Genomic DNA, 23,043 nt, shown 5'->3' on the forward strand with positions numbered 1-23,043 from the left:
ATCATTAAATAATAAGGGAATTTGTATATCTTTAAAGGGAATGTTCGGTTCTTTTAGGGGGTCTTCAATCAGACCATCAGAGATGAGATAGAAGGTTCAAATCAAAAGCAGGTATCTTGGGCATAAAGAAAATCAAATGCCTAGCAAGTAAAGCATAGAAATTCTAACTAAAACCATCAATCTTTTAGGCATACAGAATCATTCCTGTATAGGAGGACTTAAGCAGTTATCTAATTGTCATTATGCAGATTGTCCAATAATGTATAATTGGAAGTCCATATAAGAATAAATGTTCACAAACAGTTAATGAGGTGGATAAACCACGTCTCTAGCACTTTTTTGGCACAGAAATTACTGTCCACCATCTTGAATTCTTGTTCAGGCTGGTATCAACCGCAAGGGTCTCCTATTAGCCTTTAAAGCCATTCTGTGCTCAGCTTTCAGGGTCATCTCGCCGATTATTTTTGTTGCAGCCAGTCTCTGAAAACAACCAAACAAAGCTGTAACTATTCTTCATTGAAGCAGAGTATATTTTATATTCTATATAAAGACCCCCTAGATTTTCTTTCCATTTCCCTCCTCTTGACCCTAGTTAAGGGTCACACACTATCTTTCCCTCCTATTCATGATGGGACAGATTCACAGTGCTACATTCACCTCGTGGGTGGAGAGCCCCTTTTCTCTAGAATGGGAATCCCTTGCCGGAGTCAAGGAGTGGTCTGATTCACAACATCCATTTCATCATATCTTTCCCTATTACCATCTAACTCCTGATATATTTTAAAGGGTTCTTGAAGGGGGGCTTTTCTGAGACAATGGGGTTTGCATACTTTTCACTAACTGTAGTACATCTGGCAAAAAACACATTTGAAAAGCATTTACACAATTAGAAGGAGTTATATAATAGGAAAAATTAAGTCAGCTCCTTTTTGTGGAAAACTTCCTATCCAAGCAAAAACATTTCCAGACTATTATTTCCACATATAAAGCATTCTAGGTATCTGCATATAGACATTTGTCACTCTTGGGGAGGCCTGGCCCCTAGGGGGCGCTACGGCTTGCACAGAAGTGGTGTGAGCCCTGTGTAGGGCAAAGGCGCAGAGTCTAAGCAGTAACCAGAAACAAATACTTAATACTTGAATTAGGCAGAGAGGAACTGCTCAGCAGAGCTAGGGGACTGCACTAGTGGAAACACAATGCACAAACGCTGAGTGCTGTGTCTGAGCTAGCTAAATTGCCAGGGATGATAAAGAGGCAATTTTCTGATTGGCTGGAGGGATGGGTGAAACTGATAAAACTTAAAAGAGCAGGCATGTCCAGAGTTAGTATTGCCTGCATGCGCAGGAGAGATGCGCCTGCACTTTAGCAAGGATAGGTAAGTGTGGCAACATTGACAAGTTCACTTTATTGGTAAAGGAGTGCAGGAAATCTGCAAACATAATACAATATAAAAGCAGGATAGGCCAAAGCACTGAACAACATATTATTATATAATCCCCATATTTGTATTCTTTTTCTGACATAGCTATAAAAATTGTAACTATACTTTGTTAAACTTGCACAATTTGTTTTCTAATCTTAACCAAATTCCAAGTATACAATTCTTCATTCTCTTGTAACTTTTTTAATATATTGATAAACATAATAATCTTTATAAATCCTAATTATGTAAAGGGAAGGTATTAAAGTTTTTCCATCGGAATGTATTGGTTTAGGCATGCATATCATACAAAAGAATTAGAATAACTCTTTTAGCTTCTTTCTGGTGCAATTAAATGTCATTAGATGGCAATAAATTGTCATGTAACAGTCGTAACATGAACAAGAATTTGTTGAACTTTTGTTGGTGATTGAACTTTCTTGCAGCACCTGGGTGTAGCCAAGTCCATTTTAAATGTAATCTAACAGTTGTGATAGGAATCAGGAGCACAAGTAGATCTCGACATTGGGATTCCAAGCTACATTTTGTAAAGTTGTTCTTCAGAACACAATTTCCTGACTTCAGGCTGCATATACCAGGATTCTGCAATAGAAGAAACACCTTTGCACATACGTTAGTTCTGAGATAAAGATTACACATATCCAGAGAAATCATTTTTGTACCAAGCTTCCTATTTATATGAAAATTATAAAACCATCTTTGTATAATTTGTGATAGTTTACTTTTATAATCATACCATTACATCTTTCTACTTTTACTAAACTCAGGGAGATATGAGAAACATACTTGCTTTATATTTCATCTGATGCATTTTGTACATCATCTGACCTCTGAAATGGGTCACTCTATCTAACTATATGATCTTTAAAACTTTATACCTACACAACAATTTTTGTAAAACCTTTTTCCATCCCAAGCACTGATGTGTATGTGAATAGTGGCACTCTTATATGAGTATGTGACACAGGAGAGTTGAATCACCAGTTGTGGTATATGTAAGTGTGCCCCCTTTTATGGGATCACCCTCTTGTGTCAGGGCGGTGGCAGCAGTTCTGTTGGTGGACAAAGTAGCAATGGTGAGAATTGGCCAACCACTCACAGTGTATAAAATACATGCTGCTGAAGAGATAATCATCTTCCTCTTGAAATTGCTGATGCTGGCCAGTGTCTATACCCCCCCCCCCCCACACACATTTCATCTCCTCCTTTCTTTTCTCCACTTTCAATCAGGCCACACAGTAATATCAAGCAGAAAGATGATGGGCATGACGTTTTTGTGGCCTGCTCAAAGGGGGCCAGTACCTTGCACAGCGTCTCCATCTGCAGCCACTGGTCACTGGTAAAATAGCTCAGTTGAGTGGCTGTACCAAGGGCCCCCCTGCCTCTTTGCACCACGCTGACCAACTAATGGCGGATGGCTAGCTTTTGCTCACACAGACGCTGGAGCATGTGCAGGGTAGAATTCCATCTTGTCACTGTGTCACAAATGAGTCTACGCAGCGGCAGTAGGGGATCGGCGAACATGGCTGCAGATGGAGCTAGTCTGTCTCAGTAAGTCCTGCAATCCTGGGCATGTGCGGAGGAACTTCTGAACTTCTGAACATAAAAATCTCTCATGCTAATCTCTGGGGGTGATAATAACTCATTCTCTACCACCAACTGTCATTTACAACAATCAACTTTCTCCTTTTTTACTCTTATGCCTCTACAAATATACATTTTATATTCTTCCCTATCAGTTCTAGACAATATTTTGTAACATTTGCAAACTTCTTGCCTCTGAATAATTCTTCTGTAATGTTTCTTCTCACTTTCCTTTTTCTCTCCAATCACTCATCAACAATTTAGTATATTTGTGACAGCTGTAGATAGCATCCACTTCTGATTAGGAAGCATTGTAGAGTTTCTCTCTCAGCTGAGTATCCAGTTCGGCTGCATATAACACTCGCTTCATTTGTACCCATCACAGCCTATATCACAGCTATCATGATCAGCCAATTGTAGTGGTAGAATGTCAAAGTTTATATTATACTCTATAAATTTCCTCTATTCTCCTATTATTGTCTTTACTTGATATTATTTTTAAAAACCAAATCACCTGTAGTTATAGCAGTACCTAGAAATTCATTTCCCTCGGCACCCAGCGAATTTCGTGTTTCTGGTTGGGAGTGGCTGCTGGACGCTGGAATGCAGCTGCTGCATTCTCACTACGGCTCTTCTTTTTTCTTCTTTTGGAACTGACAATCATTAGCCAAACAACATCTGCAATCAAAATTGATATATTTTCTTGTCTTTTCCTATTGAAGTTCTGACATCTCAAAAGTAGTAAAAGGAATCCAGGAAATTGTCATCCTTACTAGCTTAATAAGCACAGCAGTATTTGCCGAGTCTCCTATATGCCATGTTCAGTTCATATATGTAACTGCAACACTTACTGAACATACCACATAAGGATTAGGAGGTGAAGATGTTGCTCTAATTTCAGCAGACTCTGAACTTGACAGGGACTCTTTACCAGGGGATATTTTGAAGTCCCTGGCTGATTATGAGATCTTTTCATACTTCCATCATCATTCTCTTATTTTATCTCATCTCCAGAGGGATGAATAGATACACGTGTAGGTAACATCTGCACGGGCTGGCTTCTTCTGCAATCTTTATGGATACTTTTAGTTATCCATAAATCTACACATTCCAATTCTCACACAATAACTTCTCTGAGTGGGACATAATAACAGCTCTGCACACTAACCCAAGTAACAACATATATGTCCCATTTTCTTCACAGGTGTAATACCATCTTTAATTAATTTTACAAACTTTTGGGTTGCATTTCCTAAATATTTAACCATACTTGTGACACATTTTATTCGTTTTTCAGTACTCTGCAATTTTTAATGATAATCACTATAAATCGCTAACCAAAGGGGTAGAATCCCCCTTTTGCAATCCATTTAGTATCTTTCACAGTCCATGAAATTTTATCTTTGGTGTTTTTTTCTCACCCAATCCACCACATCTGTTAGCCATTTCTGTGAGCAGACTATTGGTGCCCTTACAGGGTCTTGAGGACTCATTGCCCATGATTTTTTTTTTTAATTGTATATTTTTAATCAGTAAACAGCCAAATAAACAACATTGAACATTGAGTCATACAATTAGCAAAAAAAGACAGCATTCCCATTAAAGTAGACATTTTACTAACAGGCTATACTTGAAATGACTGATCACTGAGAAATTTTTCAATATTATAAACAAAACAAGGAAGAGGCAAGGTGGAAGGGGAGATGGGGATGGCATTACCGGCCTGATTGGATAAGGGCCAAGTAGAGTATGAGTGGAGTCATAGAACTACAAGTCCATCATCAGCTTCCTTATTAAAATATATCATCAACATTATCGGCCTCACTCTGCACTGAAAGATACGCCTGAGTAATGGTATATAGCATCCAGTCAGATCCCCCGTCACAGGAGGAAATAAGATCTTCCATCGTCATAATCTCATTCACCCTTCCAAACCAGTGTGACAGGGTAGGTGGAGAAGACTGCTTCCACAATGTAGGAATGCAGGCTTTAGCATCATTCAAAAGATGTTTAAGCAGAGAGTTGTGGTACTTCTTCTTGGATTAGTCATTTAAATGTAGAAGCTCCATCTCCGGTCTGTTGCGTATATTCATCTCTGTTAATTCCTCAATAACCGCTGCCACCTGTGACCAAAAAAGGGGCCAGCAAAGAGCATTCCCAGAATATGTGGAGCAGGCTACCAGCTTCAACTCCACAACGCCAGCAGCAATCATCTACCCCTGGCTACATTTTAGCTAGTACTGTCGGTACTCTGTACCAACGTGTGAGTAATTTATAATTCAATTCCTGATAAGTGTTGCTAAGTGCAGCCTTATGGCCCGTGTACAAAAGACGTTCCCGTTGTTCAGGGGAAAATGTAGTATTACATACATATTCCCATTTGTTAAGAAATGGTAGGAATAAAGGGGTGAAATCTGTCAAAAGCAGCTGATAAGCACTAGAGAGAGCTCCCCGAACATAGCCTGTGGCCATGCACACTAACTCCACTTGCGACAGAGGATGTATAAATTTGGATGGTAAAATGAGAGAACGGAGGAAATGACGCAGTTGTAAAATACGCGACACATCTAACTCTGGAAGATTATGTTCAGCTGACAGGTCAGAGATATTCGTCCATTTTTCAACCCTCAAGAAATAGGAGGCCCTAAAGATTCCCTGTTCCTTCCCAGAACGGAACCTGGGGTCAGATAGACCACGTTGAAACCCTGAATTCCCCAAAATAGGGGATAACGGTAAGGGGTAGGTATTAATTCCAGAGGTCTGGAAATGCTTCCATCACAGGGAGTTTGTGCATAGTGAGAAGTGTGTCTGGTGGGGACTATATGGTCCCCTGCTAATGAGGTACGAGAGATAGCTCCCTGGAGAGCAACCCATGGCTTTTGGTCGCCATTTCTGCACCAATCAATCAAGCGCCCCATGTGTTCCCGCTTGCTGGTATAACAGAGGATTGGGAAAGGCGATGCCACCACTCAATTCAGGCAACCTGAGGATCTGTCACCTAATGCATGGGTTGTCCCTTCCCCAGACAAAGCGGAGAAACTCTTGCCTAAATTTGTACAGCACTTGTTGCGGGGCCTGGTGAGTTTGGAGAACATATAGATAATGTTCATCTTCATCTTCAATATATTGCATCTACCAAATCAAGAGAATGTGTGTTGTTTCCAACGCTGCAAATCTCTCCTCACTGCATTCAACAATGGCAAAATATATAGATTAACTACTGATGACAAATCTTTTGGGATCTTAGTTCCTAAAAATGATATGGCAGACTTTGCTCATTTAAAGGGAAAGTATGGTATCAGAGCCTCCACCATCCCACTAGATAATGAAATAGATTAAACCTCGGATTTCTGTAGATTCATTTTATATTTAGATAACATTGAGTATCTACTAATCTTGGCTAATAGATTAGCCAAGGAGGACCTAGGAGAGTAAACCAAAAACAGGAGATCATCTGCATATGCAGCTACTTTATGAACCTGATTTTGCACACAAATATCATGAATATTAGGGTTTCCCCTGATACGCCTCGAAAATGGAAAAGGGCCCAGACAGTAAGCCATTCACTTTGACCTGAGCCGTGGGGGTGGAGAATGAACACTCAAGCCATGTAATTTAATCTGATTTTGCAGGGTCCGCACGTGTGGGATTATTGCCGTCCAAATTATATAATTTGTCAAAGAATGACCTGAAGGTCTCCGCAATGTCTGAGAAGTTGTGCACCAATCTGTCTGAGGAGGAGCTCATACTAGGGATATATGTTTTTGCCCTTTTTTTCCAAAGAGCTTGCGCTAGAGCCCTGCCACACTTGTTAGAATATTCGTAGTAATATCCCTTACATTTGGTGAGCATAAATTTTGTTTTACACCGTAGCAACTCTCTAATACGCTCTCTTGTACTTACTATTTGCTACTCAAACTCAACCGTGTGGTGTCTTTTATGAGTGGTCTTCAAATTATGTAACTCTGCCAGAAGCTGATTTAGTTTAGCTTTTCTCTCCTTTTTGCACTTATGACCCAGCTGAATGAAAAAACCTAGGATATAGCATTTATGCGCCACCCAGACGAAGAGTGGATTGTCCACAGAAGGAGTATTTACTGCAAAAAAGGACCTGAGCTCAGCCTCAATTTCCTCATAAACCTCCGGCGACTCCAATAAACAGTCATTCAATCTCCAGGAGTAAGATTTCAGTTCAGTTGGTGCTTGCACTGATAGAGAGACCTGGACATGATCTGAAATAGAAATAATGCCTATATCTGAAGATATAGTGCTTAATAATAAAATGGTCAATTCTCGAATATGTTTTGTGTATGGCGGAATAAAAGGTAAAATCCTTCTCAGCAGGGTGTAAGATACACCAAATATCTACTAGTTGATACGTTTGTAGAAGGCGTTTAATCTTCCGTAAGGCAGTATCAGGCATAGCCAATGCATCCTTTGTCATATCTATTGACGGATTGGGAGAAAAATTAAAATCGCCTCCAACAATCAGTGTAACTTCGCTGAATTCTTCTATGACCCTAACTAGAGAGTCTAAAAATACTGCCTGACCTCTATTTGGAAAGTAAACATTGACAAAAGTAAAGGTATGAGAGTCAAATAACCCTTTAATCATAACATACCTGCCCTCAGGATCTGAGCAATAAGCCAGCAGAGACCAACAAACCGATTCATGGATTAAAATACAGACACCCTTGGGTTTGGAGTCTGCGGAGGTACCATTGTACGATTTGTCAAAATTGTGATTTCTGCACTTGCCCATATTTAAAGTGGATTTCTTGTAAGAATGCCACTTGACACTTACACCTATAGAGCTTCTGCAGCACCAGAGAGCGTTTAATGTGAATTTAGCCCTTTTACATTGAGAGAAGTGATTTGTAATGCCATGGATAGGGAAGGAATAGAGGGGGATAGTTGGGATATGTGTCCTGAGTAGCATAGGACAAAAACAGTAAACCAATTAGAAGACAATCCAAGATATTAGATCTTAAAAGCTCCAAAAAACATAAAAATCTTTCAAGGAAGGAGGAGAAATACTAAGTGGGAGGGGGTACGCCAAAGAGCCGCGGTTAGGCTCGCCAACGGCTATAATATACAGTTATTGTATAAAAACCCGCTCTAGAGTAATAGATAACAGAACACAGGTTAATCAATAACCGCATAGTCAATATTTGAAAAAATAGCAATTGCACAAATTTACAACCAGTCAGCTGGAACAATCATGAAATATTAAGTAGGGCATTCTGTCCCACATCTGTGATGAAACTGTAGGTCAGGATCTCTCTGGGTCACCTCATGAACAAACGCAGGCTGAGACCCTTCGTCACTAGTCACCAAAACCAACAGTAGTCCAACCATATGCATGTAAACAACCTAGTATGATTATCTTGGCAATGGACAGCACTCAACAACAATAGAGAGAACATCCTATAGCATTCCAGTGCAAAGCAATAAAGTCCTATCAAAGATCTTCAGAATTAAGTCCACATATATGTGATACTAGTAGTAAAGAAAGAACTTGTATAAACCACTATAATACTCAGGCCTCATTAGGTCCACCCTGTGGGCAAAGTAATGGACCAGTGAGACCAGCCCACTGTCTGCCTTGGGTGCTTCTCGGTCTTGCGCTACTAGTTAATGCCGAGGTAACCTCCAACGGCACTGCTTATGCAAAGCAAAGGTAGAGTCAATCCTAGTAATCGACAAGTGGAATGGGTATGCCCATCTGTAGGAGGCCTGTGCCATACGAGTAACATCCAACAAGGGTCGCAGAACCCAGCATTCTTAACGTATGGCTGGATGAATCTGGTAAATGTTGAACCGGAGCCCCATCAAAGTCCATAGGACCATTCTGCCAAGCTAACGCATTATTTCCTCTTTTATGTTGTAGAAATGCACCCGACAGAGTATATCCCTTGGTAAAGACCTAATAGCAACTCGTGGCCCATTCACTCAATGTACTCTATCCAATTCCAGTGCAGCTGTTGGTGACCGATTTAAAAAACTATTGAGAATAGCAGTGACAGTGGACCTCAAGTCTGCATTGGCAGTAGCTTCAGGTATGCCCCGAATCCCGATATTGTTTCTTCGATTTCTGTTCTCATTGTCTTCCATGCGCAAATAAAGAGAGGTAAGTTGTGACTTCATAGTGACTGTTGGAACTTTGCGGTCACAGCCAATTGAAAGCAGGTGCCTTCAATTAGCTGTAACTGCAGGCAATACCAAGGCAATAGAGGTTGAATGGAGATACTATCTCTGCTCTGTGATTGGCTGAGAAATAGGGCATCCTCCCTGATGAAAGGGAAAGCCTGATGACAGCAAAGGCATCATCAGGATTTCCCTTTCCTCAGCCAATCAGGGAGCAAAGCAACCAGTGGAGCTTTACTATGCTGACAGCTCTGCTCCCCTGATCGTGGAGCGATCAAAAGAGCAGAACTGTCAACATAGTAAAGTTCTGCTGATTGCTCTGCTCCCTGATTGGCTGAGGAAAGGGAAATCCTGATGATGCTTGAGCTGTCATCAGGATTTCCTATTTCTCAGCCAATCACAGAGCACTAGGGATGAATGGGCACAAGTCTCCCCATTCATCTCTAGTGCTGAATGGCTGAGAAATATAAAACCTCAGCCAGAGCACTAGGGGTGAATAGAGACGCTTGTCCTCATTTAACCCCTAGTGCCCTGCAATCCCTCACTGTCAGGAGGATTTCCAGGGCTCTGTTCATTGCAACCCTGGAAATCCCCGTCATTGGGATAACCTGTAAAAAAAAAAAAAAGAAAAAAGTTAAATGACACAAACACACACATTGATAAAATAATTTTAAATTAATGCCTTGTCCTATTTTTCACTTATATTTTAACCCTTACAGGGAATAAGTAAGGAGATTTATGTACCCCTGTACTCATTCCCCAGGGTGGGGCGGTGGTGATCAGAGAGTCTCCTTATTAAAGGGGGCTTCCAGATTCCAAAGTCCTGCTAAAAATGTTTATAACAGCCCCCAATATTTTCAATGGAAGCTTTCATATAAGCTTAAAAACGCTTGAAAAAGCCTCCATTGAGTTCAATAGAAGCGTTTTCCCACGTTTATCCAGCGTTTTAATTTTTTAAATGTTGCAAGCAACATTTAAGATAACGCTCAAAAACGTGTCTGAAGGAAACGTCCTGGTGTAGATTAGCCCATGGGAATGCAGTCCGTGTAGACTAAAGCTGCATACACATGTCCAATAATTATCGTTAGAAACGACCGATGAACAACCGATTGGCCAAAAAAAAGTGACCAAGGACGGCGGCGAACGAGGATTGTGGTTGGAAATGAACGACCGCCACGGTGGATCTGATTGGCCGACGATCTTTCACTATCTATCGTGTGTACGGTCGTTCAGTGATTGTGCATGTTTCTGCGGTACACTTTCTCATTTACATGTCCCTCTCTGCATCGTTCAAACGATTGTATCTAGTGTGTGGACACTGTTGGTGGATTATTTATGAACGATCATATTGTTACAGCATGTACAGAATTGTGAACAATATGATTGTTCAAGTATAATCGTTCATAATCGTTGATCAGTCGTAATCGTTCGTTTTCCAACAATAATTATTGGAAGTGTGTACATAGCGTTAGCCTAATATTGGTGTGAGAGGTGCTCTTTAATCTTCATGTGAAGTACAGGGCTATGTAATAGTGTTATGTATCTTTTTATAATGTATCTTTTTACATCTGTTTGGAGGCTGTAGAAGCTCTACACAGTGCTGAAAAAAACCCGAATTCTTCCTCCTATTGACTTTAATGGTGTTCGACCACCCGAATAATTTTGCTACATTCGAGCGAATAGCTGCCGAATCAAATAGTGAGCTATTCGACCTACACTACTGAAGACGCCGGGCAGAAGCATTGGAGTGAGAGGGCACAGGTCCAAACTGCAATGTGGCTCTGAGGGGGCTGCAGGAGAGTTAGCTGAATCATCCTTATGGTCAGCTTCCCCGCATGTCGAGGAGCATTGTGGCGCCATCTTGGATTCAGCAGCAGCTACAAGAGAGTCCGCCCATGGCGTAAAAAACTGCCTGGAACCTGGGTGTCTTCTGCTTCTGACCAACTCTCACCTAAACCCATACAGCGGCTAGCCAAGCCAACATCTTTTAACTAATTTATAGTTTCACCTGAAATCGATTCCTGTCAGGAGGGAGCTGTTACAAACGGGAATCTATCCTTGGTCTTTTAGTTAGTCTTCTGCACAGCTCATCTAACTTCTGCCAAGCACACAACAGGGGACAGGCTCCTAAATCAGGTAAATGTGTTGTTGACCTCTTATCTGTCTTTTCTTAATGTCACACTCTTTCAAATATAACCAGACAAAGAATAAACAATAAGCTACCACCACAGTCAAAGCATAAACAATAGCTTCCTGACTTTCAGACAGTCCAATTTAACCCTTTGGTTTCACCGTGAAGTTCATTTCACCATCTCATCTCTACCAGAATCCAGTCCGGCAATCCTAGGGACAAACACTACTAGCCACAGTGGGCAGCATATTAGTAAGGAAAAAAAAGTTTCTTACCGTGGCCACTGGTTCTGCCTCCACCTCCGGGTTCGGGTCACCTTGTCCGGGAACTCCCGGAATGGATTCTAGTCACAAAGGCACCATGAATGTTTTTAGGGGGTCTTCAATCGGACGATCAGAGATGAGATAGAAAGTTCAAATCAAAAGCAAGTTTATTGTGCACAGAGAAAATCAGGTAAAGCATAGAAACTCGAACGAAAACTAGAAAATACATCAATCATGTATACACATACAAAATCACTCCTGTAGAGGAGGGCTTAAGCTATTATCTAAAAATTCACAAACAGTTAATGGGGTGGATAAACCACGTGTCTAGCACTTTTTTGGCACAGAAATTACTGTCCACCACCCTGAATTCTTGTTCAGCCTGTTAAGGCAACAACAAGGGTCTCTCATCAGCCTCAACGCCATCCAGTGCTCAGCTTTCAGGGTCATCTCGCTGATTATTTTTGTTGCAGCGGGTCGCTGAAAACAATCAAACAAAACAGTAACTATTCTTGATCGGAGCAGAGTATATTTAATAATCCATTTAAAACCCCCTAGATTTTCTTCTCAGGAGATACAGAACAAAATGCAGAGTAATTCTACTAGTTTCAGATTTTTAGAACTAACCAGATTACTGGGAACAAATTTTCAACTATGTATGTGAAAATTGGAAAAATCGACTTCAACCCTGTGGTGCAATATGAAAGACAATGTCTAGAAGTTAAAAATGTGAGGCAAGGCTGGGTATTGATGTGTAACCTAGGCTTCCCACCAACACGTGGCAAGGGGCTCTGGGATTTGTCTTCAATGCGTAGAAAATTATTTTCCCTCAACTAATAAATTCTGTTTGGGCTCTGGGCTTTGTAGGGCTTTGTGGAAAATTGTAGGGATTTGCAAATATTTATAGGGATTTGTAGGGACTTTTGAGGCTCAGTGAGGATTTGTGGAGCATTGTAGCGATTTGTAAAGATGTGTGGGGCTTTATTGTGATAAAACCCCCAATGCTAGGTCTACATCCTTCTTGTTATCCAGCTCTCATTATCAGTACGTAATGTCCACAGTACTTTTTATTTGTGATTTGACCAATACTCAGGGCACTTTCGACATCTCATCATGCTGCTGGGTGAAAATTATTTATTGCAAATAACTGGAAGAAGGAAGCACATTCGGGCGATCAGCTGAAATCTCCTCTGATGTCATTTAATGTACAGCGCTGCGTAATATGTTGGCGCTATATAAATCCTGTTTAATAATAATAATAATAATAATAATAATAATAATGTCAGGAACTTACTCAGCAATTATAGACCCATGGGTTACCTAAAGGATTCATGTCGGTGGGATTTCTGGTCAGTGAATCAAGTTTTAATATTTGTGTCCAAAGGTCCAAGTTTTTTCATAACAGCAATAAAAGACTTTTTAACTTTTCTATGCCAAATTTTCTTTTTTTTTTTTTGCATTGGTACGTGGCCCCGATGGTAGTGCCCACTATTGCATTTTTTTATGTTTTGCAATAGTTTTCCTATAGGTCCTAAAAAATAGCTAGAATTTACTAACATATTTCAATCTTCTTACACTTTAATAGGCATCATCATTAAGTTTCCATTCACTAAATCTCAAACATGATTTCACATTTTTTTACAGATCAATTATCAAATCATTGGCCCTCTCCTGAGTGACAGAAAACTATTTCCAACCTTCTTCAGGATGTCACCAGACAATTGGGTGTATTGCTTGGCTATCGTTAAATTTTTGATATATTTTGAATGGAACTGGGTTGGGGCAGTAATACCAGGAGACAGTAGTGGTGACATGGAGTTACAAGAACTGAGTAAGATGTTGAATCGCCATGAGATTTGCATTGACTACGTAATTACATTTCATGAAAATCAAATTTCATATGCACAAGAAATATCAGTGATAAGAAATTCAAAAGCTAAAATTGTAATAATGTTTTCCATTTTCTCCGAATATATCCTTAATTTTTTTATTGAGCTACACAATGAGCAGATCCAACACATTACATTCATTTTCTGTGAGCAATTGGACTATTTGAAATATATACCAATAGGTAACTATCAAGTTGTCAACTGTAGCTTCATTTTTATGCAGGCCACAAAAATATTCAGTAGCATGGATGATTTTATAAATGGTTACATGTTATCTACACATCTAGCTGACCCTGTGCGGGAAGATCTATGGCTTCAAATGTTTAATCACCCTACCCCCAACCAAATAAAAAATCACATATTTAAAGAAATATATGGCTGGTCTACAGAGGACATTGCGGACATAAAGGATATTATGTTGGTAATTAATAATTCAAAAGACTTTAGGCACACCTATGTTCACTCTGCAGTTTATGTTTTTGCTAATGCTCTGCATAATATGTATCTAATGAAGCAGACATCTAAACGATTTGGACTTAATAATGTAAGTTATACTCTATTACAGCTAATAGTATTATTAATATTATTCTTGGGCACCTTAACAAGTGCATTGGGCCATTTACATTTTACTATGCCCCAGACCAACTTATTCTGTAATGTCTCCACCAAGTATTTTTATTTGTTTATGATAAACCTGGTTATATGGGGAGGGGAGTATCGGATGCTGGTGAGGATACTCATTTCATTGCTTTTAGATATCTGTTGCAGTCATAGCAAGCTTAGTATTGGCAGGACATGCTCGTGTCTAACCTGCATAGATTTGCTCATCTCTCTTTGGAATCCTTGTATATACTGAAACTTTTTTTCTCACATTTGTTACTCATAATGTCAAGTTACAGATGAGCAATGAGTATTCATCAAGATAAAAATTGACTTGAAAATGTGTTTCCCTTTTTTTTTCAAACCAGACCCTTTACTAGCCTTTAAATTTCATAAATAGGAAATAGGAGTAGAGAAAGTGAGTGTCCTCCCACCACCCTCCATATATGAAAGGTCCTCTGGAATATGGGTTTCCAAAGAGGCAAAGTAATAAAATGCCCAGTGGAGATTCACACAACTATAGATTGATCAGTCATCATGGTGTAATTGCACAGGGAGAGGAGGGGATATCTAGGGGCCTTCTTTTTAAAGGAGACTTCATGATTTCAAATTAGCTCCATGCCTACAGAGCCCCCAACATAGGCGTCATGTTGTAGGGATGAGGCCTTCTTCCTCAACGATGGATCTGGCAAACTTTTTGGGCAGCCAGAGGTCTTATTTTCCCAAAATGGAAGGGGGTCTATTTTTTTTAAAAAACTTTTATGGATAGGATGGTAGTACAGACATGTTTGCTGCCTGCATTTTCTATATTAAAGATCCCCAGTCTATAATAGGTTCTGCTTTAAAAAAATGGAGGTGGCGGGGGTGGGGGCAAAAAATAATTTGAATTTCATCAGATTTCATCATCTCTCTATAAATCAATGAGCCAAATTTATTAAGTAGAGAGCAAGATTTGCTGCCTTTAGGCTTTTTTATGAACCCTCTGAGCCCAATAACTGCACTGCCTCATTGGTTTTTCTCTTCTTTTAAAAGCTGCACAGATATGTCATGAACATCCATTTCATGGACTCAAATGGGCATCAGATCATTTTCAACAAAAGGGGGGAAGTACCATCATGGATTAATATAAGGAACTTGATATATAATAGGAGTAATGATCAACCATTAGACATGGCTTTAGCTATACAAGTGGGCAGATTTTTTCAAATTGAAGGTGTTGACGACATCTGGGATTTGAAACCACAACATATCTATTGGAAAGATGGCAAAGTAAGAAAAGTTTTTTTTTGTTTTTTTTTTTATGCGTCTTAGTTATTTCTCACCATGTCCCATTAGGCTAATAATTTATATTTAGAAAAAAGATACTGCATTCTTTTAATTTTATTTCTTCTTCAAATACAATGAATTAGCCTAAGAATGGTTTACACCCAATGCATGTATTACTGCAATGCATATCTGTGTCTATGTACAGGCCCTAAGGGGGGTGTTACACAATATATAGACCAGGTAAAACCCAGGAGCCTCTTTGTTTCCGAGAATCTCTTAAATCCTAAAGCTTTTTTTTTTTTTTAAATTTCCAAAAATGGTACCCATGATACACCTTTTAGCTTTTGCAGGCCAAGGGTCCCCAACCTTTGGCCTGCGGGACACATCTGGCCCAAGTAGCTGCCAAATCTGGCCTTCTCATTTCTCTTCTGCTTGTTGTCTTGCAGGGGATGGGCACACACATTGCCTATTTTTATCTGAGATTGTGCTACCAGTAGAGGGAGCTTTCTGAGCATGCTCAGTGTGAGGTCCCTAAATATACAATAGAAATTTACTATAAACCTCAGCAATCTGTGCTGTGTGCTCCCTGCTCACTGTGTACTGTAAGATATTCCTAGCAGCAGCATCATAAGAGCTGTGTCCATGCAGCTGTCATTACCCCCATGTATTACCTTCATATCTTCATTTCTTCTTACACAGATTGTCATTGAAATTTAAAGTTTTCAGGGTACACAGGGAAACTTGAAGCTGTTATCAAACTAAATTCCAGCCCCTTAAAAATAACAAATTGCCGGATATGGGGTCAGAAGCATAAAATCCTAAAAAACAATCAGAGATATTTTCACATTAACCCCCTGAGCGGTAATCCAGAGTGTGGCTGGTGTGAAAAGGGTAAAAAAAAAAACATGCTGAAAGCCGTAACCCCGGGCCACACTCAGGATCCTGCCCATCAGATCCCATTCTCGGGCCGCATCCTCTTCCTCCAATCTTTCCCAGGAGTTCCCAGTGGCGTCGGTGCATGCGTTGGTGCATGCTGGAACGTGGCGGGAAATTCAAATTATTTTGTATTGGATTCAATCCAATTGGATTCAATACAAAGTAACCATAATATTGTATACATATAAAATTATATTATTTATATAATATTTATGCTACTGTACAGTTATATTACAGGTTTCAGTATTTGTATGCACCCTTGTTTTAACAGATTTTTATGTTTTTTTATTTGAAATTGATTATTAAATATTTCAGTGAGTTATACCTAAAAATTATAGGCCTACATTGAAAAATAAATTTCCATGCATAAACAATGCTTTTGGCATAAAAATACTGACATAGTTCGACTGCTAGGGAGGTTAAGGGGGGCCATTTTAAGACCAGGGTCCCCAAATTGAGTTTGCATGTGAGGGACTCCTAGGGGCCACTCCCAAGGCAATAAGCATTATATTCTTGTCAATTCATTTTGTGCTATGGAGACACAAATATTTTCTTGCTTGTTCACAAAACTTTAAGGCTGCATTCAGACTGACGGTAAGGTTTTGGTACAGTTGTCCCTTCCTCATGCCATAGAACCCTGCCTAGGGGGGGACGTTCAGTACCGCTCATTGCCACCCTAAATCAAATCTGCAGAGGGTGCAGTGCGAGAGACTGAGAGACTGCTGGGGTGCCTGTTACACATACCAGGACACTTACCTTCTGTGAACCTCAGTTTCTCTGGAAAAGAGGGATGTTAGTAACTGGAAATGTGGGAGCCAGCAATAAAATCCTTTCGCCCCCCAATCCCCATTAATATGTTATACCCATCATATCACACTACCCTGTCATACATATACCCCCTTACTATCTATGAACCCCAACTTCTATGTAAGAAAAGAGAAATGTATCTGCAAGTGGAGGACTCCTATGGGGCCAAGTCCCCATAACGTTTCATCGCTACAGTGACATCTTACCATGCTACCCTGTCACACATAGCTGGCCACTTACCTTCTGTAAACCCCAATTTCTCTTTAACAGTAGAGAAAGGGAATAGCAGGATAAGTGGGGGGCTCTTGTGGCTACTCCTCCCCCATTAAAATGTATCACTCCTGACATACCATGGTTCCCTTTTACATATAAATGTTTATTTATGTTCCTTAAACCCCAATTCTCTTGAAAGTTGAGCTGTAGGTATATTAAAATGTAGGAAAAATGTGGCATGAGGCTAACTACCCCTAAAATTTTATTGCTGTGGCACTATCACAGGATAAGAAAAACTATAGCTATTATATTATATATGCTATCCTATCACACATATATGGCCACTTACCTAATGTAAACCCAAATTTCCCAGGAACCGAGAGATATATTGACCTGAAGATGTTGTAGTAAGAACATGTACCACCTGGCTGTCACATGAATTGCATTTCTCTGGAAGTGTCCATTACAGAGATTTTGGGGTATAAAGAAAGTTTGTAGCCCCCTATAACTGACAGGACAGTATTGTATGGTATAGTTTCTGCTCTTTGGTACAGGAACGGGGAGCAATATATATCAGGCCAGCACTGTATGATAGATTTCATTTTGTATCATTCATTAACGAAATGGTATGAAATGGTGAATGCAGAAATTCCTGATTTGACATTTATTTTATTTGGTGTATGTACGTTATGGTAACTATAAACATTTTGAATTAAAACTATTCTGGTTTCAAAAATACATATTTAATGTTTGTTTGCATTGTGGCTCCTAAGCTCTATCTTGAAGACAACAGCGGCCCCCAAATGAAAAAAGGTTGGGTACCTCTGCTGTAGGCTATGCTAAGGCAGCCTTTCTCAACCTTTACCCCACAAGAACACCATTTTTTAAGGTCCTGGAGAAAAAAGAATTTTAAAAATGCCCATGTTCATATAAGAATGGGGTATTTTACCATTTTTATCTGGAATCTGGGGCACCATGGGGTTATTCTGGGTCCATTTTTATTATCTGAAAAAAGATCAGACGAGGACTCCTTGTGGTGAAATCTGGTGTTCCTATCATAGCTGACAATACCTCCTTCAGAACCTCCCCATGCTCTTCTGCCTCTTCTTCACCATTTTCATGTAGGCCATCTGTCCACCTCCTACTAGGATCAACATTTCTTATAAAAGTTCCACTTCCCACTAACACCTTCATGGCTATAAGGCAAAAGGTTTTTTCCTCTCTACCCGGCTGTGTGAAATCTAACAGGGCTCCTAACATGTAAATTAGCAGGATGACATAACTGATATCACGTTTTACCCAGCTGACAAATTTTGTAACCTTCTCCATAGACTTCAACACCCAAATGCATTCCTTATAGCCTGCCAATCCATGGTTCAAAGTAACCCAAGCTCTCAAATTGCCTACAATGCTCTGGGGTGTATGAGTTAGTCATAAAATGCTTTCTGTTGCACTTTATTGGTGATCCAGCATATGCAATAATGAATTCTAAAGGATAGACAGGTCACAGATTATTTTGTGGACTAGGGGACCCTTCTGTTTCTGCAAGGCTGTACATGCAATTTTTGCACTGTATGATCTGCTGATGTAGGCTACGACCATTCTGGTCATTGCCAATGTGCCATAGCACATTTACTGCCTATAACCACCTCTCCAGGTATCAGCCATCGCATGGACCCACACACACTGAAAATTGTAGGGACTTCACGTGTTCTTTAAGGAAGCTGGCTCCCACCAACTTGTATGGCATGGACTGTACAACCAGTAGCTTGGTCAAGCGAGCGTTTTTGTTAGCATAAAGAGGAGAGATGGAATTGTACTTCTGTTTCCTACCACAAACTTTCTCAAACAGAGGACTGATGGCTACAAGATGAAAAAGTAGAAGGAAGAGGGCTCCTCAGGAGAGATACATGTGTAGCACAGAATTCCTGTTCTGATAACAACAGTTTCCCATGGGAAACAGCAGCAGAATCAGTAACAGCAAGAGAAGAAAGTAACAGTTTCAGTGGTAAATGCAAAAACACATCATGTTTTCAACTTTTGAGAAGTGAATGAAGGATGAGAAGGATGCAGTAGGATTTGTTTGGCACAGTGTTTCCCCCAGATTAGTGGATGACTCTTCCTAATGTGCTAAATGAAGGGAGGTATTAAATCAATGTCAATATGCCTCACTAAGTGTTTGCATATGTTGCACGCAGCAAAAGATTTATTATCATGAGTAGGCACAGAAAATACCCATATTATTATTATTAATATTAATAAACAGGATTTATGTAGCGCCAACATATTACGCAGCGCTGTACATTAAATAGCGATTGCAAATGACAGACTAATACAGACAGTTATACAGGAGGAGAGGACCCTGCCACGAAGAGCTTACAATCTAATACAGAAGACACAAAATGAACTTTGGCTCCACAACTTCTTGCTCCAGGGACTGTGTTGAAGTTTGTAAGCAGAACCACCACTAATGCAACCAGCAGATGCAGCTGCAGGACCAAGGCAGTGAATAACAACCATGTTACCACATTGACACTTCACTCTTGCACTAATTACTCTGAATTGAATACCTTGTGTGTCATCACACAGCTTTGCTATTCCATCAGCTCTTGTACCTGTGATACATATAAACTACTTGTCTCTGATTCCCAAGACACAGGAATATTGTCTGAAACAGAAGACTGGATTGTTAGGGCCGGTGCCTTCAGAGAGTGGTTGTGGAGGTTGTCAAGTAAGCAGAGCTACCACCGCTCTAGGGTAATGTATCAAATTCACATTCATGATCTCGCCACAATGATCAAGATGAAATAAGTCAGGCTGTATAAAAGAGATTAAGCTTAGCCAGGAGGAATCTGCCACTTGATACCTTGTGAAAACTTATATAATGGGACCTCTTTCTATCTGCCGCCACTGATAGTGGTGTGCATAGTAGGGATGCTGTTGGTGCCTACCATCCTGCTGCTAAGTGCTAAATATTATTTAAAAAATTATGGATCCAGACCAGAGAAGTTTAATTCAAGTAGATAATCCACCAGTGGTTTCTGGCCCTTTGTGAAGACTGCCTCTGTTCCCAGTCCTTTTTTTAATCGGATGATGACATTTTCAAACATGTCAACAGTCAAATTATGAGAACAACTGGCGACTTTTATTAGAAGTACAGGGGGGAAAATGCCTATGTATAACTGATAATTGTTGTGATTTTACTTTTTTATTTTTGAATTGTCAATTTCCTTCATTTTAAAATAGTTTCTATGTGAAGCTGTTATGAAAATAATCCCTGATGATATTACCTCTAAAATTATTGTTCAGACACTTCATGTTAGAATAACATGACAATATCCACAATAAACAATTGTTTAGTACTGCCATCCTTTTATCACTTGTTTATATTTTATTATATCACGAATACCCCTTTAAAAGTGTGTTGGTGTTGTAAAAAATGTTCAGTGGAGTTCTGTGCTTTCATGTGCTTCATTTGATGGTTAATTTATTTTTTTTTTTTTTTTTTATTGTAATAAATTTATATGATTTGTATTAAGATCCCAGTATCCCGCTGCAATAACAGATGTCCACCTGGGTACAGAAAAGCTTCAGGAGGAAGAGCCCAAATCTGTTGCTTTGATTGCATCTCATGTTCTGATGGGGAAGTGTCCAATTTTACAGGTATGTGTTAGCAAAGGATTGTTACAAAAAAGCTGTTCTAGTGACTAAACTAGCTTTATAAAAATAGATGTCAACACAATCTTTAAAATCTCATGTAAGCGTTAAGAACTAAACCATTACGTTAAAAAAATGCGCTTTATGAAGAATGCTTTAAATAAACTCACCTGTTTGCATTCCATCATGAGTGCCACCAATATTTTCATTTTCTCTTGCGTGTTCCAATCTTTGGCCATCTTGATTGGCCAGGTAAGGATGACATAACATGCAATTATTCAGTTCTGGGAGTTTTTTTTTCATTGCAAAACTATAGTTCTATTTTAACATGTAAATGTAATTTAAAAATTTTTTCAAAAATCTTTCATTAAAATATTCTCTTATGACCCTACTATGAAAGCTATCATTCAAACACTTTTCAAGGGTATTCCACTTGACCTTCTATGCTCATTGTCATCCATTAAATGTATCTCTAGAGCAGCGCTCGCCCAACTTTCGGACCTCACGGACCACTAAATTCATAATTTTAAATCCAGCTGACCATTAATAATATTTTTTTTTAAAGATAAATACATTTGTAAAATAATGATCTTAATAACCCCTCCCCCAGCAGTAAGCCCAAGTGTGGCTCAGGGTAAAAAACCTGCTGAAAGCAAAAACTACAAGCCACACTCGGGGTAGTTAAAAAAGTAAAAAACAAACATTTGCCTGGTCCCATCAACGTCCTTCCGTGTCCTGCCATCCTCTGGCCACGTCCTCTTCCTTGATCTGTCCCCCAGCTAGTGCGCTGACATTCCCTGGGAGTTCCCTGCATTGAATGCCATACACTGTATATATATATATGTTATATATGTCTAAAAGCAGTATAGTGTCTTTCATGAAAATTTCTTGTACAGTATATTAAAATATTATAAGTATAATAAAGTTTGAAACATAAAATCATGTCAAAGTTTATTACATTTATTTTTTTTTAAATGTATTTCATTTATTATTTTGACATGATTTTGTGTTTCAAACTTTATTATACTCATACTACTTTATTATACGGTAAAATACATTTTCATAAAAAACAATGTACTGCTTTTAGACATATAAATCTAGACAGAAATGAACCGCCCAGGAGGTTAATGATGCCTGACAAGTAGGGATGAGCGAGCGAGATTTGTAAGTTTGATATCAGGCCTTTCTCACTCTCCGAACATTTAGGCGAGAACGGCCTTAGGATTCTCCATGAGGTTGTGTTCTCGCCAAACTAACAATGGTAAAAGAAGGGGGCGGGAACAGTGACCCAGCAGAGGTTTCAGAGCAGGCATATTTTATTCTGAACCCACTTGCTATCTATCAAAAAAGCCAGAAAAATGTCTGTATATTTCTCAATAAACAACAGATATTTAATTCTGATACCACTTGCTATTTACCAAAGAAACAGTTTGGTACAGGTGCATTTTTCCCAAATTAGTAAAAGATGAGCGGTAGACACAGGGAAGGTGTGGCGTTGGGCATCCTGCTGCATCTGGTAAAGAGTAAAAAGGAGAAAGTTGATTGTTGGAAATGACAGTTGGTGGTAAAGTTATCACCCCTAGGGATGAGCATGAGAGATTTTTAGGTTCGATCTTGTGGCGAATAAGGCCTTTTTCGCTTACCGAACATGTAAGCCAGAATGGCCTTGTAATTCGCCATGATGTTGTGAACAGGTGAACAGTCAGAGATGATCTGACCGTGGGGGAGATGGGGATAAGAATGGGGTATTTTACCATTTTTATCTGGAATCTGGGGCACCATGGGGTTATTCTGGGTCCATTTTTATTATCTGAAAGAAGATCAGATGAGGACTCGTTTTGGTGAAATCTGGTGTTCCTATCATAGCTGACAATACCTCCTTCAGAACCTCCCCATGCTCTTCTGCCTCTTCTTCACCATTTTCATGTAGGCCATCTGTCCACCTCCTACTAGGATCAACATTTCTTATAAAAGTTCCACTTCCCACTAACACCTTCATGGCTATAAGGCAAAAGGTTTTTTCCTCTCTACCCGGCTGTGTGAAATCTAACAGGGCTCCTAACATGTAAATTAGCAGGATGACATAACTGATATCACGTTTTACCCAGC

The 23,043-nt window shown here is 39.5% G+C and overlaps 1 protein-coding gene across 1 annotated transcript in view; it reads left to right on the forward strand.

Annotated features, from left to right (window-relative positions):
* Positions 1-23,043, forward strand: part of LOC140327556 (vomeronasal type-2 receptor 26-like) — a 38,452-nt gene that overhangs the window by 10,195 nt on the left and 5,214 nt on the right. Inside the window, exon 3 of the mRNA XM_072406945.1 lies at positions 20,817-20,940. Within this exon, the coding sequence (XP_072263046.1) occupies positions 20,817-20,940 (124 nt within the window). The remainder of the gene's footprint in view (positions 1-20,816; positions 20,941-23,043) is intronic.

Source organism: Pyxicephalus adspersus, chromosome 3 (genome assembly GCF_032062135.1).
Source record: "Pyxicephalus adspersus chromosome 3, UCB_Pads_2.0, whole genome shotgun sequence".
NCBI classification, from domain to species: Eukaryota; Metazoa; Chordata; class Amphibia; order Anura; family Pyxicephalidae; genus Pyxicephalus; species Pyxicephalus adspersus.